Here is an 18,211-nt window from a genome sequence, read left to right on the forward strand (position 1 = left end):
TCGAGGATGGCACACTACCATGCCTAACGTAATCATCTTCAAAGAAAAATCTAAAGACTCTTGTATTTGCATGGATGCTTCAACATAAATTAGCATGTCAATGGCATTTTGCTTCTAATTCATACAACAATGTCATACATGCAACTCCACGCATTTCTGTTCAAATGGGTAAATATGAAAAGACCAACAGGTAAGTGTATAGTTTCTCTGCAAAAATTTACCCTGTGAAAGTCGGAAGCCTTTGACAAGTGCTCGGGAACAAACAGCCGAGAACAGATTTGAGACGTGCTTCATGCCTGAAATTTTCACAACAATTTCCTTCAATATAACAATTAAAATTAGATATTTATCAAGGTTAAGGTTGTGCTCACCTAAAGTTTTGCAACTAGATTTAGAGGTAACCAAATTATTCTAGAAGGGCAGTTAGTGGTTAAACTAATTAAAGATGAACCCAGGTCCATTGGCTTAAATGTGTTTCGTGCTGCATGTGCACCATGGAGGCCAAGGACCAAGCACTGGATATGGAACACAACACTAAGGCTCAAGCAACAGATCGTGTGATCAAGCCCCAGGGTGAGAAACAAGGTGCTGAGCGTAAGGGTCCATTCAAGAAGGTTCCAGAATGCTCTTGGAGCCATGAGCAGGTGCCAATACCAGAGCCCGTGACAAATGCGTCAACTTAGTTGAAATGGACATGAAATATAACCATGAATTTAAGGATGAAATCTTAAAACTTATTTTAACGGATGTTCAATTGCTTTAACAAAAATTATAAAGTCAAAGAGATTAGTTCATCTTCATCATGTTAGAAGGCAGGTAACATAAATTATTCTCATTCAATGACTTGAATATTTCAAAAGCTTACAAATCAACAAATGACAGCTAAGCTAAAAATGTGTGATCAAAAAAGAAAAACTGTCCTTCTCAAATTATTAGTCCTACATAATTTTTTTTGTAAAGCATTACAAACTCCTTTTATTCTATCAAAGGGCAATAAGTTCTCTTCCTAAAAAACGTTTTCACCGCTCCTACTTGTCAATAACATTGTTCTTAATTTCTGACATGGAAAACGAATCCTACTTGACAATAAAAAAGTAAACCAAACTCACCAAAATGATGCACTATGCACAGGGGCAAAGTCTCCTGGTATGCCGATGTGAACCATCACAAGACAGCATTGATTGTGTTTGTGTATACAAGCATGCTCCTGGATTCTGAAAGACAGGGAATATATAATTCTCAAGTTTTATTTCTAACTTTCTTATTTTATTGATAGGATTTCAATTTTACAATATGATTTGCGTTTCGTAAAAATGAAAAACCAAGTAGAAAGTAATTATTTCAATTATGAGCATAAAAAATAAGTTTATCACATAGTTTAATTTACTTCCATGGCAAGGTAAGCAACTGGGGATGATATAGCTACATGCTAATGAAAGTTTCAAAAGACATGTTCAAACCATTCCAACTAATCAATAAATTGTCAGGTAGATATACAGTTCTGCAAATATAATGCTTCATGGAAAAAAGGAAATATACCAAATGTTTGGGAGCATCATCAGCAACTTCTGCTGGCTGATCAGCTCCAACACTTGCCAAGCATGCTCCTTTGCAGCTCATATATTTCTGGATACTGTTTACAAAAAATAACTCAAACCAAAATCTAAGAAGATATTCGAAGTGCAGGAAACATATCAATATAAAATAACTTCAAGCACAAATTGTTAACAACCTCCCTGTTTGATTACAACTACACTTTCCTTGGATGTTATAAACCAAAAATAAAAAATATGTGGGGAATACAGCATATTTAAAAGGATTGACAAAATTCAGCTGATTCAGTAGTAGCTTTTCAAAAGTACAACCAGGACAAGTGTAATAACAAGAAGGCTTCCATAATTTACCCTAACTTTAACAAAACCACCTAGCATCATGCTCATAAGGCAATCTCTCTATCATTTAATGGTACATAATTTTCAGCAAAATTTTTTATGACGCAAAAGACAAACATAAAATCAAAATAGGTAAAGTGGAGAAATCACCATAAGATGTAGTAGATAGTTGAGGCAGTTTTTGCATGAGGTTATTTTGTTCTTCCTCACTTACTTTTGTTAATTGATTGGCCTTTCAACTTGTAAGGAGCCAAATTAAGCTCAGCTCGAGAAGGCTACTGAAGCTCACCCTTGTGCCTTAGGCCATACACATAGTGTGAGGAGAAAGAGGGTGACAAAGGGAAAATAAAAGCTTGTCTGTTCTCTTTAAAAAAAAAAAAAAGAAGAAATAAAAGCTTGTCTCTTAACAGGAAGCTAAAGAGAATATCTAAAAAAAATAGAGCTACTGCAAATTATCCCAACCCATACAGCATGTCGGAATTCATGTGTGCATGTCCGTTTTAGGCTCTTCTCAAACTGCATGTAGTTCTTTATGTGTAGTATGTTTCTTGCAATTGCAGGTAGATGAGATCAACCAAACAGATGAAGACACTCCAAAAAATATTTAGCCACGTACTCGAGCAAATAATGAACAGCAAAACCAAATATTAAAAAAAAGAAAAAAGGAAAAAGATGGTGAAGAACTTACATATCACACTGGTTAAGTATCAAAAGCTTGTTGAGTACACATGATTGTCCATTTAACTTGCAAACTGAATCACAAGACTCTCCTTGCCTTTGTTTCATGGGAAAAAGAGAAAAAGTATTAGCACGACAGAGTATTACAAGTTAGAATCAAGAAACAGAAACAATTGCAATGGACATTCACCTTCCAATTACAACATTAATTCCATTTAGTCTGGCTTCTAAAGGTGTGACAGTGGAGCCTGTTGCAAGGAAAATTCAACCATATAATTTAATACTAAATTGCTGCCAACAGAACTGAATCAGAAAGGGAATTGTTGATTCAAACAGCATAGCCATACGAATTCAAAAATATCAAAAGAAAGGGTGTCACTATTGTGCACAAAAATATATATAAGATTGTTTCTTATATTTTATGGGCTCAATAATGATTTTACAGTATTTAACATTATCCAATTAATTAGTCTATTCTTATTTAGCAAGTATTGTGGAGTAGTTTATATCACTTTCTACAAGCTTTTAGATTATTGAGATCCCCTCTTTTCCATTCCACGGCTCATCCATTACCCTCTCAATTTCCTCTGTTTCTTTCCTTTCATTCTGATTTCTCTCTGTTCTTTCTTTTCTCTTTCTTTTCATATCTTGTGCTACATCAGAGGACCAGAATTTAAGAAGAAGATATAAGGTTTGCAAATGTAAAATATCTACAAGGGACGAGCCAAAGACATAATAATAATAATAACATAAAAAGAGAAGTTATGTTGAAATGTACCAGAAGAATTTGATGGCAGAGAAAAGCAATGATGAAATTCGCTAACATAAGCATTTTCATGAACCTGAAACATAAAGCTCATCTAACCAACCTTTGTCACTCTTATTTGAATCACATATATTACCTAAAGAAATGTCACTAGTGAAGAAAATGACACAGGTCATTACATTAAATGGAGGCCATTATTTTGGTTTGTGACTAATATCATTAGCATCACAGTCTTTACCACCAATGATTTCCAGGAAATGATACCTAGATATCTCCTTTTTCTTTCAAAAATAAAAAGAAATGATCCAGGGCACCGTAAATATATTCCTATATCTATAGAATATCACTTACCACACTTTCAGAGTTATGACGACACCTCCCAGCACAAAAATCAAAGACGCTCATATAAGTTCCTGCCAAAAAGAGGCAAAAGAAACAGAAGAAAGAAAAGTTATGATGACCTAGCACCTCTTAGAGAATCCATTAAATGGTAGCTACAGCATGGTTGAAAGAAAATCAGTAGGACAAACTACCACACCAAGAAGATAAGGGTCAGTAATTACTCAGAATCGGGAATAGACCAATCAAAATAAATTTTTATCTTAATTTTTAATTTCGTAGTCCCAAACTTAGGCACAACCATCTCAAAAGAATATTGCAAGAGCTTCTACCATAGGAGATTTCTAAGCAGCTAATATAGTGCCAGATAAGCTATCTTACAAACTGATGATTCGTAAGAAAGGAAGCAAAAGAAATACCTCAAAAGGAGTTAATGATGTATAATTGTCATAATGTGAAAATATGCTTTTAGAAAAAAAATGTCCAAAGAAAAAAGAGTATCTGAGGGTTTTTATTGCAGCAGATAATAATGGTTGAAAATAAGGTTCTTATTAATCACAAACATGTTGCCATACAAAATGGCATCAATTTAGAAGAGACAAGTATCAGAAATGTTAATGGCAGACTGTTTTCATGCCATGAAAACAGACATGAACATTCTAGCAGAAGCAGGAAACTTCATTCCACTGCCCCTCTTCAGAAGGAAATGCACAATTGTGGCTACCAAAACTATAAACTTACCTGATGTAGATGGCTTAGCTATTTTCAATTTCAGTACTTGTTCCTTTTGTGTCTGCAAAAGAAATCTCGGAGTAAATTTTAATTATGCCTATCCATATATATGATAATTAGCCAAAAAAGGAAGAACAAAAGAAGAGTGATACTTGTGCAGGGTGCAGGCAGCATGAAACACAAAATTCATAGGAGTTACAACACTGCGAAAGAACATTGCATCGACTGCAAATGAGAACAGAAGTGTTACAAGGTACCATCAAGATTGTGTTCAAGTCAGCATCATGGAGACATTAGTGAAAAAACTCACTGACAAGAGAATTTGTCTCCTCTTTCAGGACAGCAACGGGATTGTGGATCCAATGAGAGAGCATCACACACATAGCCTACAATGTAAAAAATGGTGTGAACCTAATGAAACTAAAAGATACGATTAAAAGCCAGACTGATTAGATACAATATTTAACACAACAACCAAAGTTAGAATTACAATTAAGAGTTAGGCAGACTCTCAAGTAGTGACAGTATGCATTAACAAGTAATTAGAAAGTTGAATGGAAATTAAAGAAACGACCGTGAAATTAAACACATCATATCAAATTTCTTCCATTCTCCTTCCCATTCTATATCTCAATAGTTTTCTTACCCTTCTGTTTGTTTGTGTGTAACATCTGAATTCCACATTAAGCCTCAGGATTTGCCATAGTACATACGTAAAGACTTAAACCCATACTTGTGAGGCACCTTTTTTTGGACAACCGTGAGACATTCACATCAAAACGGATAATACCTCGCAGGTTGGGTGCAAGTATCCATAATTGGTATTAGAATATTCTGTTGTGAAATTGGGATGTTACATTGTGACCAATGTTCTGATATAGCAAAAGATGAGACTGTATAAACTACGGCGAACAGGTGTATATCTTTGGTAATAATGCTTTCCAATCATTTGGATAAAGAAGAATGTTCTGCTTCAACGACTCTAAGGAAGAAACCGTGTACAACCCCATACTTGCAAGAAAGGGAACAGCTTTTGATTCTCCTCATTCAGATTTTCATACCCTTTTCCCTATATATTTCCAATATTTAATTCTGCTAACAACTAAAAATCCTTATCTATTTTTTTTCAAAATATATAAATTCCAAAGCTTCAACATGGCAGTCCACAATGAAAAATTAAGAATTGACTAACATACCATTATCATCAGATAACAAATACCTTCCTTGAACTGTTGTTCTGCATATGCGCCTCTCTGGAAAGCCAATCTCCTTCCTAGAAAATTAGCCCCATGAAATTTCTTTAATTAAAACGCAGAAAAAAGAAAACTACCCAAGCATTTCGATGATAAAAATGCCAAGAAAATACTTTTTTCTCTCTCAGATTGTAATGTACCTGGGAGCTGCAATTGTCCATGAGAATTCAACAAGGAGTTGTAGAAGGAAAACCCATGATAAACATAACTTGGATTTTGATTTGGACATTCTCAGATTGGATTTTAGCACCGATCAACAATTTCTTGTTTTTTTTGCTTCGTTTATGTCCTGTCTCCCTTTGAGCTCCGACACTCCAGAATGCAAGTTATCGGTTGAAGGGACAGCCCAAGTGCCCCTTCAACTTAATTATTATTTATTGGATAAAATAATTTTAAATATGAATACAATAAAGAATATTTTAGAATTTTTAAAAAAATTCTTTTTTAAATTTAATAAAAACAAATAAAATATCAATACGATAATTTATATATTTATAAAATATTAAAATTTATGTATTAATATGATATTTTATATAAAAATTAAATATATAATTTTTATTGTTACAAAATATGTATTTTTTATTTTATTAAATTTATATATAATTATTGTTAAAATTTTAAATTATAATATATTTTTATTTTTATTTATTTAAAATTATTATATTTATAAAAATATATTTAATATTTAACATATAACATAAATTATAATATAACAATTTTAATTTTTATAAATTTAAAATTTAACTCAATTTACTCATATAATTTTTTTTAGAAGGGTATCGTTTAGATTTTTAATTTTTAATTATAATTTAAATTAATTTTCATGATACAAAATAAATACACGAATATAATATCCACTATTTATTACTGATTTACACGTAACTCTGCGCATTCTCTGCCCCAAACCGTTCGGTTTATTTGCAGAAGGGAACGTGTTTTTCTCTGACGGGAACGCGACCAAAAAATATTTCAACTAACAAAAAAAAATTATAATTTCCCTTTCCCGTTTCAATCATCTAACTTTCCTTAGAGAAAGAGAAAGAAATCCGCTCCAATCAAAAATTTGCCACACCACTATGTCGATTCCTCTGGGGAGCCGACGCCGCTTTTTGGCGGCTCTTCCTTTATTATTTTTCGTGACTTTTTCATTTGCCGTAGCCGCCACTGCCGACGATGATTCTCAGGATGATGGCCCCAAGTTACCTTCCTGTAACAATCCTTTCAAATTGGTAATTTCATTTCTTTTTTTCTTTTTTGTTATTATTAGAATTTACGACATTGCTACATGCTTTTGGCATTATATGTTATTTTTTAATTGGTTAATTGTCGATCTGAATTCCCAAATGATTTGAAATAGTTCCAATTTGTATTAGCTCCCTTAAGAATTTTTTTTTCATTTTTAGGGTTATGAGGAAAAGAGGTAGAGAGATAGAGAAATATAAAGAACAAATTGATTTCCTTTTTCTTTAATTGGAGAGAACAATGGAAAGAAACATTGGTGGGGATAGTGGAATTGAATTTGGGGGTGTTGGTTGCAGCCAATTTGCCTGCTGGTGGTAAATTCCATAGTGAAATTATTACAAACATGATTGTGGAAAATTTCATGGAGGACAACCAATTCTTAGTTCAGTATCCAAGGGATAACGAAAATAACCTAAGTCTAATGGCGTCATCAGGAACACTATTGTGTTTGAATTTGTTTAATATCTCCAAAAAATTTGGATAATCTGCATGGGTGGGATTCATTAACGAGATAGAGGTTCAAATTAGGGGGCTTTTAGGAATTGCATTTGTATAGAAAGGGGCTTGAGATTGTTTGTTAGAAAGGAAGAATTAAACTGGTTGCTAGTTATTTGAAACAAAGGAGTGCTGGGGTGCAAAAATGTAAATGAAGAGAGGTTTTATCTGGAAGATCAAGCTGCTGCAAAGTAGTGCTGTTATATGACAATAATGATACAGTAAAAAGTACTGAAAGATAATTATGAGAAAGGCGAGGATCAACCTTGAAAATTTCAGTTCCTGGGATTTAGGAAATTGGTGTGGTTGTCTAAGGGATATGTGTGGAATTGAATTTTTTTTGTAATAAAAATAATGTTGTACACCTGTTGTTTTAGTGATAAAGAAAATTTTGAGTTTTTGTTAATGATCTGAAGGTTTTTTACTGTTATTTTAGTAAGTTTTGCAGTATTATGAAAGAAGCTGATTACTTTGTTGGTTGATCTTGAAACTTATTCTAAAGAAAAATAGATAAAAGAGAAGTAGTGAATGAGATTTTTGGCATGGTAGGCCCATCTGATTTTCATATGTTAGAGTTATAGTATGTGTTTACATTAATTCCTTAATAATTGAGTTCCAATCTTCCAGGTCAAGTTGAAGATCTGGGTTGATGGTGTTGAAGGTGAAGATTTAGCTGGGTTAACTGCTAGCTTTGGAGCATCATTGCCTGAGGAAGCCAACAAAAGTCCCAAATTGCCCACAGTTTTCTCAAATCCCCTAAATGGCTGTTCTAATTCTTCTTCAAAGGTTCTGTCTTGATTTATCATGTTCTCACAAAATTTTTGGTGAACTTGCCTCTCCAGGAGTCGTTTGGCTTTGTTTTATCAGGAGTCCTCTAAACTTCTCTAAGTTCTGAGAGGACCATGGCAACTTATGAAGTTTGGGAAAACTTTGAAGTTTTGAGATAATACTTTTCTTAAATTTTGAATAAAGTTTAATAGTTTCATAAGCACTATAATGTGATCTAAGCCAAATGAAAATTTAAGATGCATTATGGTTAGAATTTTATTATTACAGCTATCTAGTTCTGTAGTCTTGTCTACACGTGGTGATTGTGACTTCATAACTAAGGCAAAAGTTGCACAGTCAGGAGGTGCTGCAGCCTTGCTGGTGATAAATGACAAAGAAGGTTATAATTTTTTGTTTGCCAGCATATGCTATATGTATTTTAAACTTTGTTTTGCAGTTCATTTGGAAGATTGATTGAAAGAATGTTATTATTTATCAGTCTTTTACATGAGATTCCTTTTTTATAATTTATACAGAGCTTTACAAGATGGTTTGTTCTGAGAATGATACTTCTTTAAATATTTCAATACCTGTTGTGATGATTCCAAAATCAGCGGGAGATTTAGTTAACAAATCTATGGCAGACAAACGTGGTAAGCATTTTAGCTCATATGATATGTCCTTTTTTTCCTCTTATTTTGTTCTTCAGATGTACATTAGCTATTTCCTAGATTGTTAGAAACTAGGATCTCTTGTTCTGAAAGTTATGATGATGTAGGAGGGAATGCACTTAAACCTCTAGATCGGATTAGGGCTACCTTTTTACAGGAAGATATTAAACCTGCCAAATGCAACTAGCTTTTTGATTAAGGCTTGGTTGAGTGAATTTAGTGTAGAAACATGTCTAACCTATTGTTCGGCACAGCTTTATAGAGAATGGGCAAACATTTTCAGGAAACACTTTATTATCCTTTGATTTCAGGAAACACTTTATCATCCTGTGATTAGGTAAATAAAAATTTTAAATGATTCAAATCTAAATGAAGAAATTGCTTAATGCCATTAATATAAGGTTTTTCATTTTGCGGTTATGTATACATCTTCCACAATGTGCAGGTTTGTGTGGTTGAACATGCATGTTTCTATATAGTTGTGCATCAGTGTAAGCAAACTTTAAGCTTTGCAAAGGATAAGAAAATTTGTTAGGATTACTAGAAAAAGTCTTCAATGTCATTTCCGCTATGTATGAACTTTTAATATAAGAATTTGTGGCTTTCTGCTTTTCTTGATAGTAAACATCGGGGTGATCTGAACATCCATTAAAATGGTTTTTTTTTTTTTTTTTTTTTTGAATTTTCAAGCAGATAATAATATCACTGGGGATTTGAGATTATGCCTTAATAAAAAAAAAGAATTCAGGTCTGAGTTGATGCTGGGACTTTTTCAGCGGAAGCTTGAGGGGATGGAATCATGTCAGGGAAAGTTAAGAAACAAAGTAACATACGGATAAAATATGGAGAGAAAGAAAATCATGTCCTGAATATCTATTGTAGGTTGCACTTCATTGTGCTTCAGTTTGTAACATCTAGTCCCAACAAGGCTCATGATTTTCATGTCTATATTTTTATTCTTTTTTTTTTTTCCTCCCTGAATCCCAAATTAAGCCTAATGTCTTGTGACCAAAACTTCTCCCAGCAATTCCTGGTTGAGTTTGACCTTGGTTGCTATTATGAGTGCTTGTCCTTCACTTGAGATTCACGATTTTGCTTCAGTTCTCTATTTGAGGTTCATGCTTTTGCACTGGTTCTTTATTTGAGGTTCACACTTTTGCTACTAAGATTTTTTTTCTTGGGGCAATAGTCTAAACTTGAATATTTAAATAGTATCTGTGTAATTTACATGAAAATAACAATATATATAAATAATGGTTTATTTGATCTTCTATAACTACTGATTGTTTATGCATTTGTTAGTTTTAGCTTTGGGTATATTTACATGTACATTCTTGATGCATACGTTCTTTTTAATCTTTTAAGTTTATTTTCATATGATGATTCATATAAACCAAATCATGTTAATTTCCAATGCAGTGGAACTTTTATTATATGCACCAACTCGTCCTGTCATGGATTATTCAGTGATATTTTTGTGGGCAATGGCTGTTGGCACAATTGTTACTGCTTCACTTTGGCAAGAGTTTGGTACTTCTCAGCATACTGGTGAACATTATAATGAATTATTGCCAAAGGTTTACCACATTCTATTCTCTATCATTGTTATGAAGTTTATAGTTGCATTCTGTATATTCATGTGTGTCTTACAGATATTTGTTGATTATAGGGAATAATTGGTTGTCATGTGCATGAATTACATATCATCTAGGTTATCTTAAAATTTTGAGTACATATTAGTATTCCTGTACAAATGACTTTGATGGTAATATCACCTTCCAAGAAATTTGATTGGTGCTCATAATCAGCTCAAGCTATTTTTGAAGTCCGGGTGGTTATTTGTATAACTGTTTTCCTTTCAAAGTAAGTTCATGGCTGTCCTTTGTGACTGTTTTCTGATTGGTGGGTGGCCTCATATGCAGTATACAATTAAGTGTTTCTCTTTTGAGATATTTTTCTATCATCCAATGAGTTGCTAGATGTTTAGCATCTATATAGTTTCTTATATCTCTCAAATGCCAGTTTGATGGGTAGTATGGTGTTTTTTTTATTATTGCAATAAATTATTAAAGATTTTATGTTGTCACATGACACTGCAATGGGATCTCTTGAACTAAGGTCCTTTTCAAGGAATTAAAAGTGCATATGCAATCGGTACTATATCATCAACACTTATTGCACTTAATACTTTCTTCAAAAGTTGTTCCAAATATGAACTGATGATGTCATAGTTTCTTTGATATAAAACAAGAAACTTTATTAGAGTTTCCATGAATATTTTTGTTTTTGATATGTTCTCAAATTATATATTGAAATTTTACATACAACAATTTTTAAAATATAAATATTGAAGCACCAGTGAAAATCTTTTAACATTTTAATGTTCTAAGTGATTAGTTAATGTTAGAACTGAGGAACTAAAGATAAAAATGAAATTAGGGATTTTATAAGATTTAACCGTTGAGATTCAATTTGATAGGATTCATGTCTAACTCAATAACTAATTACTCGTGAATGTAATTTTTATATATAAAATATCATATTATGTTATTATATTGTGGATATTATAGATTCTTGGTTAACTAGTCTCTCCATAAGCAATTAACCCTGGTAATGCCGGACTGAACTTTTTACTCAAATTATATCTATAGACCTTAGATGTTTGTAGAATACATAGTCCTACATCTAAGGTTGGTTCTGCCAGAGAAAACTAGTTTTATTGCTACTTGGATTTGTTGTGTGAAGAAACCATATCCATTTTATACTAATTTGTCTCTTCCTTTTCTTTGTATAGTTGAATTCTCAGTTTTCTTTCTGATTCTATCCTTATAGCATGATATCGCTGATTATTGAAAGGAAATTTAAGTGATATACTTTTGCTGCTATTGACTAGGAATCTTCCAAAACTGGAACAGGCAGTAGTGATGATGAGGAAATCCTTGATATTAGTGCAAAGGGTGCTGTAGTTTTTGTGATAACAGCGTCCGCTTTTCTGGTGCTACTCTATTTTTTCATGTCCACTTGGTTTGTCTGGTTGCTGATTGTACTCTTCTGCATTGGTGGTGTTCAGGTAACATAATTGTTTTTTGTGCCTAATATGTTATTTATCATGTATGTTTGTATGCATGTTTGAATCTACTAATGGTCAGACAGGGCATGTTAAAAGCAAACTACACTTTTAAGTCATTGGTTTTTTTCCCTTTTTTTTTTTTTTTACATTTTTGTAGCTGGTTGTTTGCAAATGGAACTGCAATGCAGAAAATATTAGCTTAAAATATATAACCATGGCCGATAAATATATACAAGTAACGACTAGAAATGCATAAGTGGATAGGTTCAATGCTGTACTTCTGCATATTTTATGTACGAAAACACCATTTTCTGTGTTATCTGTTTCTGCAACATGCATATGAACGGTAGAGAAGTAGCTATTTTTCCCTCTTTTACTTTTCCTGTTTTTCTATTTTCTTGTTATTTGCTTGTTTTTTCAAAGGGATGTATTCTTTTATCAACCTCTGTGTTGTATATCTGTTGAGGACTTCTTTTTTTTCAGGGGATGCACAATTGCATTATGACGCCAATAGTAAGGTATGCTTGAAATTTGCTTGTCTTTTCTACTAAAACTGTCAAATAGCTGTTTTACAAGATCTAGTTTCTTTTTGTTCCTGTTCCTAACATAAGTGTACAAGCAGAAAATGTAGAAATTGTCCACAGAAGACACTGAATTTGCCTCTCTGTGGGGAGGTTTCTATTGTCTCATTTGTGGTTGCAATATTCTGCTTGATATTCGCTGTTGTCTGGGCTGTCAATCGGCGAGCCTCATATTCATGGGTGGGCCAAAATATTCTTGTAAGTCTCCCATACCACCACTTGTATTCCGGACTGATTATGGGTTTTTTTTTTTTTGGGGGGGGGGGGGGTGTGGGAATTGAGGCCAATTGTAGGACAGGAAAGAAGGTTGTATGAAATTGTCAACAAATTGATGCTATTGTAGGGAAACAAGAAGGATTTTGAGATTAAGTTTTAGGGTTAATTATGTTAAGAGGGTTGGAAATCGTAAGAGTAATGCAAGGTTTAGAATAGGAGAGATTCTGATAAGAAAATCAGAGAGTTAGAGAGTTGTTTAGAAGTGATTCTACTAACATGGACGGTACTAGAACACAGCATAATTCAAACTGTTGAATTAGGTAGGCATGATTGGGTTTTTAAAAAAGTGTTATTTAGGATCTTATGATTGCAATTTAGTTGATCCTATATTTAATTCCTGATGATATCCATTGTTATTCCTTTTTATTTTAATTGCTGCTGTTTCACCTACTCATTTCTGTGTTGTTTTAGGTAACTTGAGGTTAGCATTAAGTTTGATTGCTATTGTTTCTGCATAGAAGTGGTTCCTTCATTGTTCAAATGCCTTTTGCTTCTCATTTGTTGACTACCTTAAAATTGATTCTTTTTTTTTTTTTTTTTGGGTTTAAAAGGGTATCTGTTTGATGATAACAGTCTTACAGTTGGCTCGACTACCTAATATCAAGGTACTATGATTTCTTTTATCTTGTAATAATGAATTATGTTTCTCTCCTTGCCCTGATTGTTCTTCATGACTCAGGTTGCTACAGTGCTTCTCTGTTGTGCATTTGTTTATGACATCTTCTGGGTCTTCCTATCACCACTTATATTCCATCAGAGTGTGATGATTGCAGTAAGTGCTCATCCTTTTGGTTGTTGAATTGAAACTACTTTGCTTTGTGTTAGTTGTTGTTAAGCATTGACTAGTCTTTTGGTTTGACTTCAATTAAAGTATTGAATATTTGCATCCAATGGAGCAGCCGCGTCTTTCTCATTACTTAATACAATACCATCAAAGTGTCAATCATGGCAGTTTATAAACTTAGAAAGCCATGGTCTCATAATTTCCTTTTGATAACTCGATCAAATATATTTTGATAGAACAAAGGTTGGTTCCTTGTTTGGTTTGGTTGAAGCTATGAATTTTCTCATATGCTTCTCATGTATCCCATCAGAAGAAAAGTCAAAAGAAAAATACAATAAATTCAGCTTAGTAGCTCCAACAAGGAGCTGTGCAAAGTAATCTCGAGCAGTAAGAACCACGCATACTTTGTAATCTAGAAATCATTTCTTATAAGTCAAACATGAGTAAAATATGCTAGAACTTCCTATGTAAACTGGTTAGATGTGTGCAAGAATCAATAGTGTTTTAGATGGTCAATGTGTTTCGGGGTTTGCTTCATATGTAAACTGGTTGAATTGGTAGGTCAATCCAGCTGCATAATATTTTATTTTTAACTATGCTAGAACTTGACAATAGTTTATACTTTTAGTAAATGTAAAATCCTGCTCCATGCCCAAAATTCCACTTTAGTAAAAGTGGTCTTGATGGCCCCTCTTTTGTTTTGTTTTTCTTTTTACAATTACACTAAACATCCCGTCAACCTACAGACTTATAATATAAGGTGACAGTCCTGGATGAGCTTTGATCTCTAACATTTTGCTCTTGTTAATAGGTTGCTCGAGGTGACAATAGTGGTGGAGAATCAATTCCTATGCTCTTGAGAGTTCCTAGAGTTTTTGATCCATGGGGTGGCTATGATATGATTGGATTTGGGGATATTCTATTTCCTGGTTTGCTTGTTGCATTTGCTTTCAGGTACCAATTTTCTTTATTCTGTTAGCTTTTATCATCTAATACCAAGAAGCAAAGTTTTCAGTGATTGTTTTTGTTGTAGTTAAGTATATTAAAAGGCTCTTTTTTTTATGGGTTTTTGGTAATGCCCTCCCTAAATGGTAGCATAAAAAACAGAAGGAAAGCAGAAGAAACATTTGAGACAGCATTGTTGTGTATATTCCATCTTCGTAGTTGTTATTTTCCCTTATGTACTTTGCTCAATCATCTGGGATGATATAACAAGTCGTTAACCCTTTTTCTTAGTTTGGTTATATCAGACTCTTTTTGATACAACTTGCTTTCAAGCCGATGAAAAGCTGCTTTAAAAGATGTTGGATGTGACTTTTAAGCTAGAAAATACTATTGGAAATGAGACCAATTTGAAATATGCTATAATAGCAATGACTTCATTTATAATCCCCATAGAGTTGGATGGAGCTAAACTTGCCCATGCGGCTTCAAAAATTTTTGTGCCAAACCTCTTATGTCTACGTTCAGCATAGCATACAGAAAATCAGTTGTTTTATTTGATTTCTAGTTGAACTACTTGCTTTAGTAGGGAGGAAGTCCTGTTAAATTTTGAGTTTGAAAGTCCTTTTATCAACGAAATAATCTCCAAAGCAGCCAACTGTAATGTCCGAAACCAGAGATCCATTATTTTATTCTGTAAAATCACATGAGGGCTTAATTGCAATTTAAATCAGTCTAAGAAGAAGCCATGCTAATTCCGTTGTCCAATTTCATTTTATTTGAATAAGCTAGGTAGTAGCAAGTTAGAAATATTTATAGTTAGAAGGCATTGACTTTTGTTGTTTTCTTTGCACTTGGAGAATCTAAAATTAAGGTCAATTATTTTTAAAAGTAAATCTAGTAATAACTTTTGTTTTCCATTTAAAGGACATGGATTTATTCTCTAAGGAGACATGAAAGTTAAAGGGCGGCTCATTATTTTATTCTGAAACCTTCAGAGCTTATAAGTGGCAGTTGCATCAGTAGGGTTGGGTTAGATTAAGTTTGAATCATTGATTTATTGAATCATTTATATTGTGCTGTTGAGTTTCAAGCAGTTCAAGTAATGTCAACTTTTGCCACCTTTTTTCCTCTACCAAGCTAAGCAGTCAGACAGGTTGAATGTAGGTTGCTTTTGGATTCGTGGTCACATCATTTGTTGACTTTTAGAGTCAAACCAGGTTATGGTGTGTCAGAATAGGTGGGATGTTGTGTCTTTTGGACTTGTTAATTTTGCCACCTCTAAAACTATGATTCTATGATTCTATGAAATAGTTATGCTCTTGCTTTACTAGATCTTGACCAAGGACTATGCCATGAATAAATAAACTCTTAATGCTAAGCACGCTATATATTGACTGGACCACTTTTAACATTGAAACCTTTTCTATGTATGTGCGGGTGTTAAAAATGGATTAATACAAGCAGAATGAAAGGGTAGAAATTGTCTGAATTTTTCTTACCTTTCTAAAAAGAACTAGGAAGGGATTATATTGCAGATCCAACAAGTTTGGGATGTATAGCAACATTGATCTTTATTATCAAGTCTTTAGGTTGCCAGGCATGCTTTCTGGTTCAATAAGGGGGGATTTGAGCTGGGTGTTTGTCGGGCTGGTCAAAAACTGGTGAAACACCTGGTTGAACTGGATTAGACCTGACTGGTTCGGTATTTGAACCGGTTTTAGTGTTAATTTTTGGTTTAATGTTAATATTGCGGACTGGTCTGTTTCTTTTTCATGGCCTTGTTTTTGAATGGTTTTCATCCTTTTGTTATATATGGGTTTATGATTATTTTTCCTGTTTGGTTGTCTCAGATATGATAAAGAAAACAAGAAGCATCTTGCCAATGGGTATTTTCTTTGGTTGATAATTGGCTATGGATTTGGTGAGTGTGCATGCCTCATGGTTTGCTATGCTATTTTTTTTCCTTCCTTCTTTACCATGCCTCTAAGACTTCTTTCCCACCTTATGCGAGAATAACATATTTTATCTGTGAAATATAATAGTTTCATCAGGCTTCCTCTTAAGTTTAAACTGAGTTTAGTTTATTGATGTTTCTGTCTTTGCAATTTCTGTTCCTTGTCTACCTTCCTTACAAATGTTTATTTAACTCGGAATGATTTCAATGACTTTTTGACCCGGCATTTATGTTCTTTGATTTCAAACCATGGCAATTTTTGTCTAGTGCATATGCAAATGTTGAGACCAGCATCTTCTTAGTTATGTACTTATATTCAATTAAAGTCATCATATCTGGTTATCACTGTAGCTTTGACGAGCAATTTTGTTATTCATGGGCATGTAAGTGCCAAAAGCATCAGGTTTAACTTTATTTGATTCAAAATGAAACCAAATTAAAGCCTGGATATAAATGGCCTGTGAAATTATCTATATCATTTCCCGTCAATTTTACTGGAATACATACAGGTATATGATGTTGATGTTTCCTCTTGGAGGGGAAATAATTGATCACACACACACACACACACACACGAACTATTGCCATTAGTTTAGTAGTTTCTAAAATGTGGTGGTTAATCTTGGGAAACAAATTATATGTTTCATACACTATGTACGATGATGAGCATGGTATTGTGTGTTTCCTTGAAAGTACCGAATAACCTTGATGTTTGATTTGTGAAAATGAATGAATATCAGATGTGTATTCTTGTATTTAATGGGCTGAAAAGCTTTTAAAAAAGAGTTTGATATCAAGAAAATAACTATTGTGAAGCTATAGTGATACTTATTTGTTTCAATTTCACACATGGCAGGCCTCTTCTTTACATACCTTGGGTTATATCTAATGGATGGGCATGGTCAACCTGCACTCCTCTATCTCGTTCCTTGTACGCTAGGTAACAAAGTTAATAATTCCACCTGGACACGCCAGTTCTGGCTGGCTTGTTGGGAGGCGTCTCATACGCTGTCTCGTTTTAACTCTTTTTGCCCCTTCCCCTTTCTTCTGATTTTTTTTTTTTCATTTTCAGGTGTTGCTGTTATATTAGGTTTAGTAAGAGGAGAGCTAAAAGGGCTTTGGAATTACAGCCCGGAGTCATCTTCCACGGCAAATCCCTCTGGAGAAGCTTGATGCAGGTAATTTTCTTCAAAATGATAATGCTGATCATCAGACAGAGATGGGTTTGGTGTTATCTACACGAATGCAGGGTCAGGGTTCAAAAGAAGGCAACAGTTCGAGTTTTCGGACCTGTCTCTTCTGTTGCATCTATCTAGTGATCATGGCTGGATTCTTACCACCAAATTTATGCTAATGTTGTAATATTCTGGAATGTTATACAGGTGTGTCATTTTTGTTTGTGCAAAAATTGTGGGCAAGCAGATATAACTTCAAGCATAGGGTAATTTTTGTACTTTTTGTTGTTAATACTTAACTGATTCCAGTGCCATTGGAATGGCATGATGTACAATGTTGTGAGAAGAGAAATATAATCAAGTAATTTTCAGTTCTTTTTCTTCAATTAATATACATGTTGCTTGAGGGGCCAAAAAAAATTTAAGTTTATCTTTTTTATTAAACTTATTTTATTTTTGGTTAAAGCCCTAGAATGAAATTTAATAATTATCTAATCCCTTGTTGTATATTCGTCAAAATTTTTTTTATTATTTTATTGCGATCAATTAAGGTTTCAAACATATATTTTCATGGTCTTTATGAACGAAAA

At 33.4% G+C, this 18,211-nt stretch overlaps 2 protein-coding genes across 5 annotated transcripts; one reads left to right on the forward strand and one right to left on the reverse strand.

The window, feature by feature from the left end:
• Positions 1-37: 37 nt before the first annotated feature.
• LOC111288604 (uncharacterized) lies at positions 38-6,012 on the reverse strand. Of its 3 annotated transcripts, none has more exons than XM_022879561.2 (12): positions 5,801-6,012; positions 5,604-5,680; positions 4,718-4,793; positions 4,560-4,632; positions 4,417-4,468; positions 3,688-3,749; positions 3,349-3,412; positions 2,761-2,818; positions 2,581-2,667; positions 1,540-1,633; positions 1,110-1,214; positions 38-296 (listed from the first exon to the last, which is right to left on the reverse strand). In XM_022879561.2, the coding sequence occupies exons 1-11, from the start codon at positions 5,887-5,889 to the stop codon at positions 1,122-1,124; spliced, it is 825 nt and encodes a 274-aa protein (XP_022735296.2). In that variant the 5' UTR covers positions 5,890-6,012; the 3' UTR covers positions 38-296; positions 1,110-1,121. The 3 variants fall into 3 exon arrangements, 2 of the variants coding, with proteins under 2 accessions (XP_022735296.2, XP_022735292.2); XM_022879557.2 differs by having other exon boundaries at positions 3,349-3,430; XR_016341342.1 differs by lacking the exon at positions 38-296 and adding an exon at positions 2,043-2,189 and having other exon boundaries at positions 1,170-1,214; positions 3,349-3,430.
• Positions 6,013-6,548: 536 nt separating this feature from the next.
• Positions 6,549-18,007, forward strand: LOC111287084 (signal peptide peptidase-like 3). Of its 2 annotated transcripts, XM_022877303.2 has the most exons (15): positions 6,549-6,889; positions 8,025-8,183; positions 8,454-8,565; positions 8,702-8,818; positions 10,256-10,413; positions 11,730-11,906; positions 12,390-12,424; positions 12,529-12,685; positions 13,315-13,368; positions 13,443-13,535; positions 14,359-14,501; positions 16,343-16,413; positions 17,303-17,386; positions 17,519-17,624; positions 17,829-18,007. In XM_022877303.2, exons 1-14 carry the CDS (start codon positions 6,737-6,739, stop codon positions 17,617-17,619), a joined length of 1,614 nt encoding a protein of 537 aa, XP_022733038.2. In that variant the 5' UTR covers positions 6,549-6,736; the 3' UTR covers positions 17,620-17,624; positions 17,829-18,007. The 2 variants fall into 2 exon arrangements, with proteins under 2 accessions (XP_022733038.2, XP_089615114.1); XM_089758988.1 differs by having other exon boundaries at positions 17,519-18,007.
• Positions 18,008-18,211: the final 204 nt, after the last annotated feature.

The sequence above is a fragment of the Durio zibethinus genome, chromosome 4 (assembly GCF_047325235.1).
Source record: "Durio zibethinus cultivar Kanyao isolate XHJ-2024 chromosome 4, ASM4732523v1, whole genome shotgun sequence".
Classification (NCBI taxonomy): Eukaryota; Viridiplantae; Streptophyta; class Magnoliopsida; order Malvales; family Malvaceae; genus Durio; species Durio zibethinus.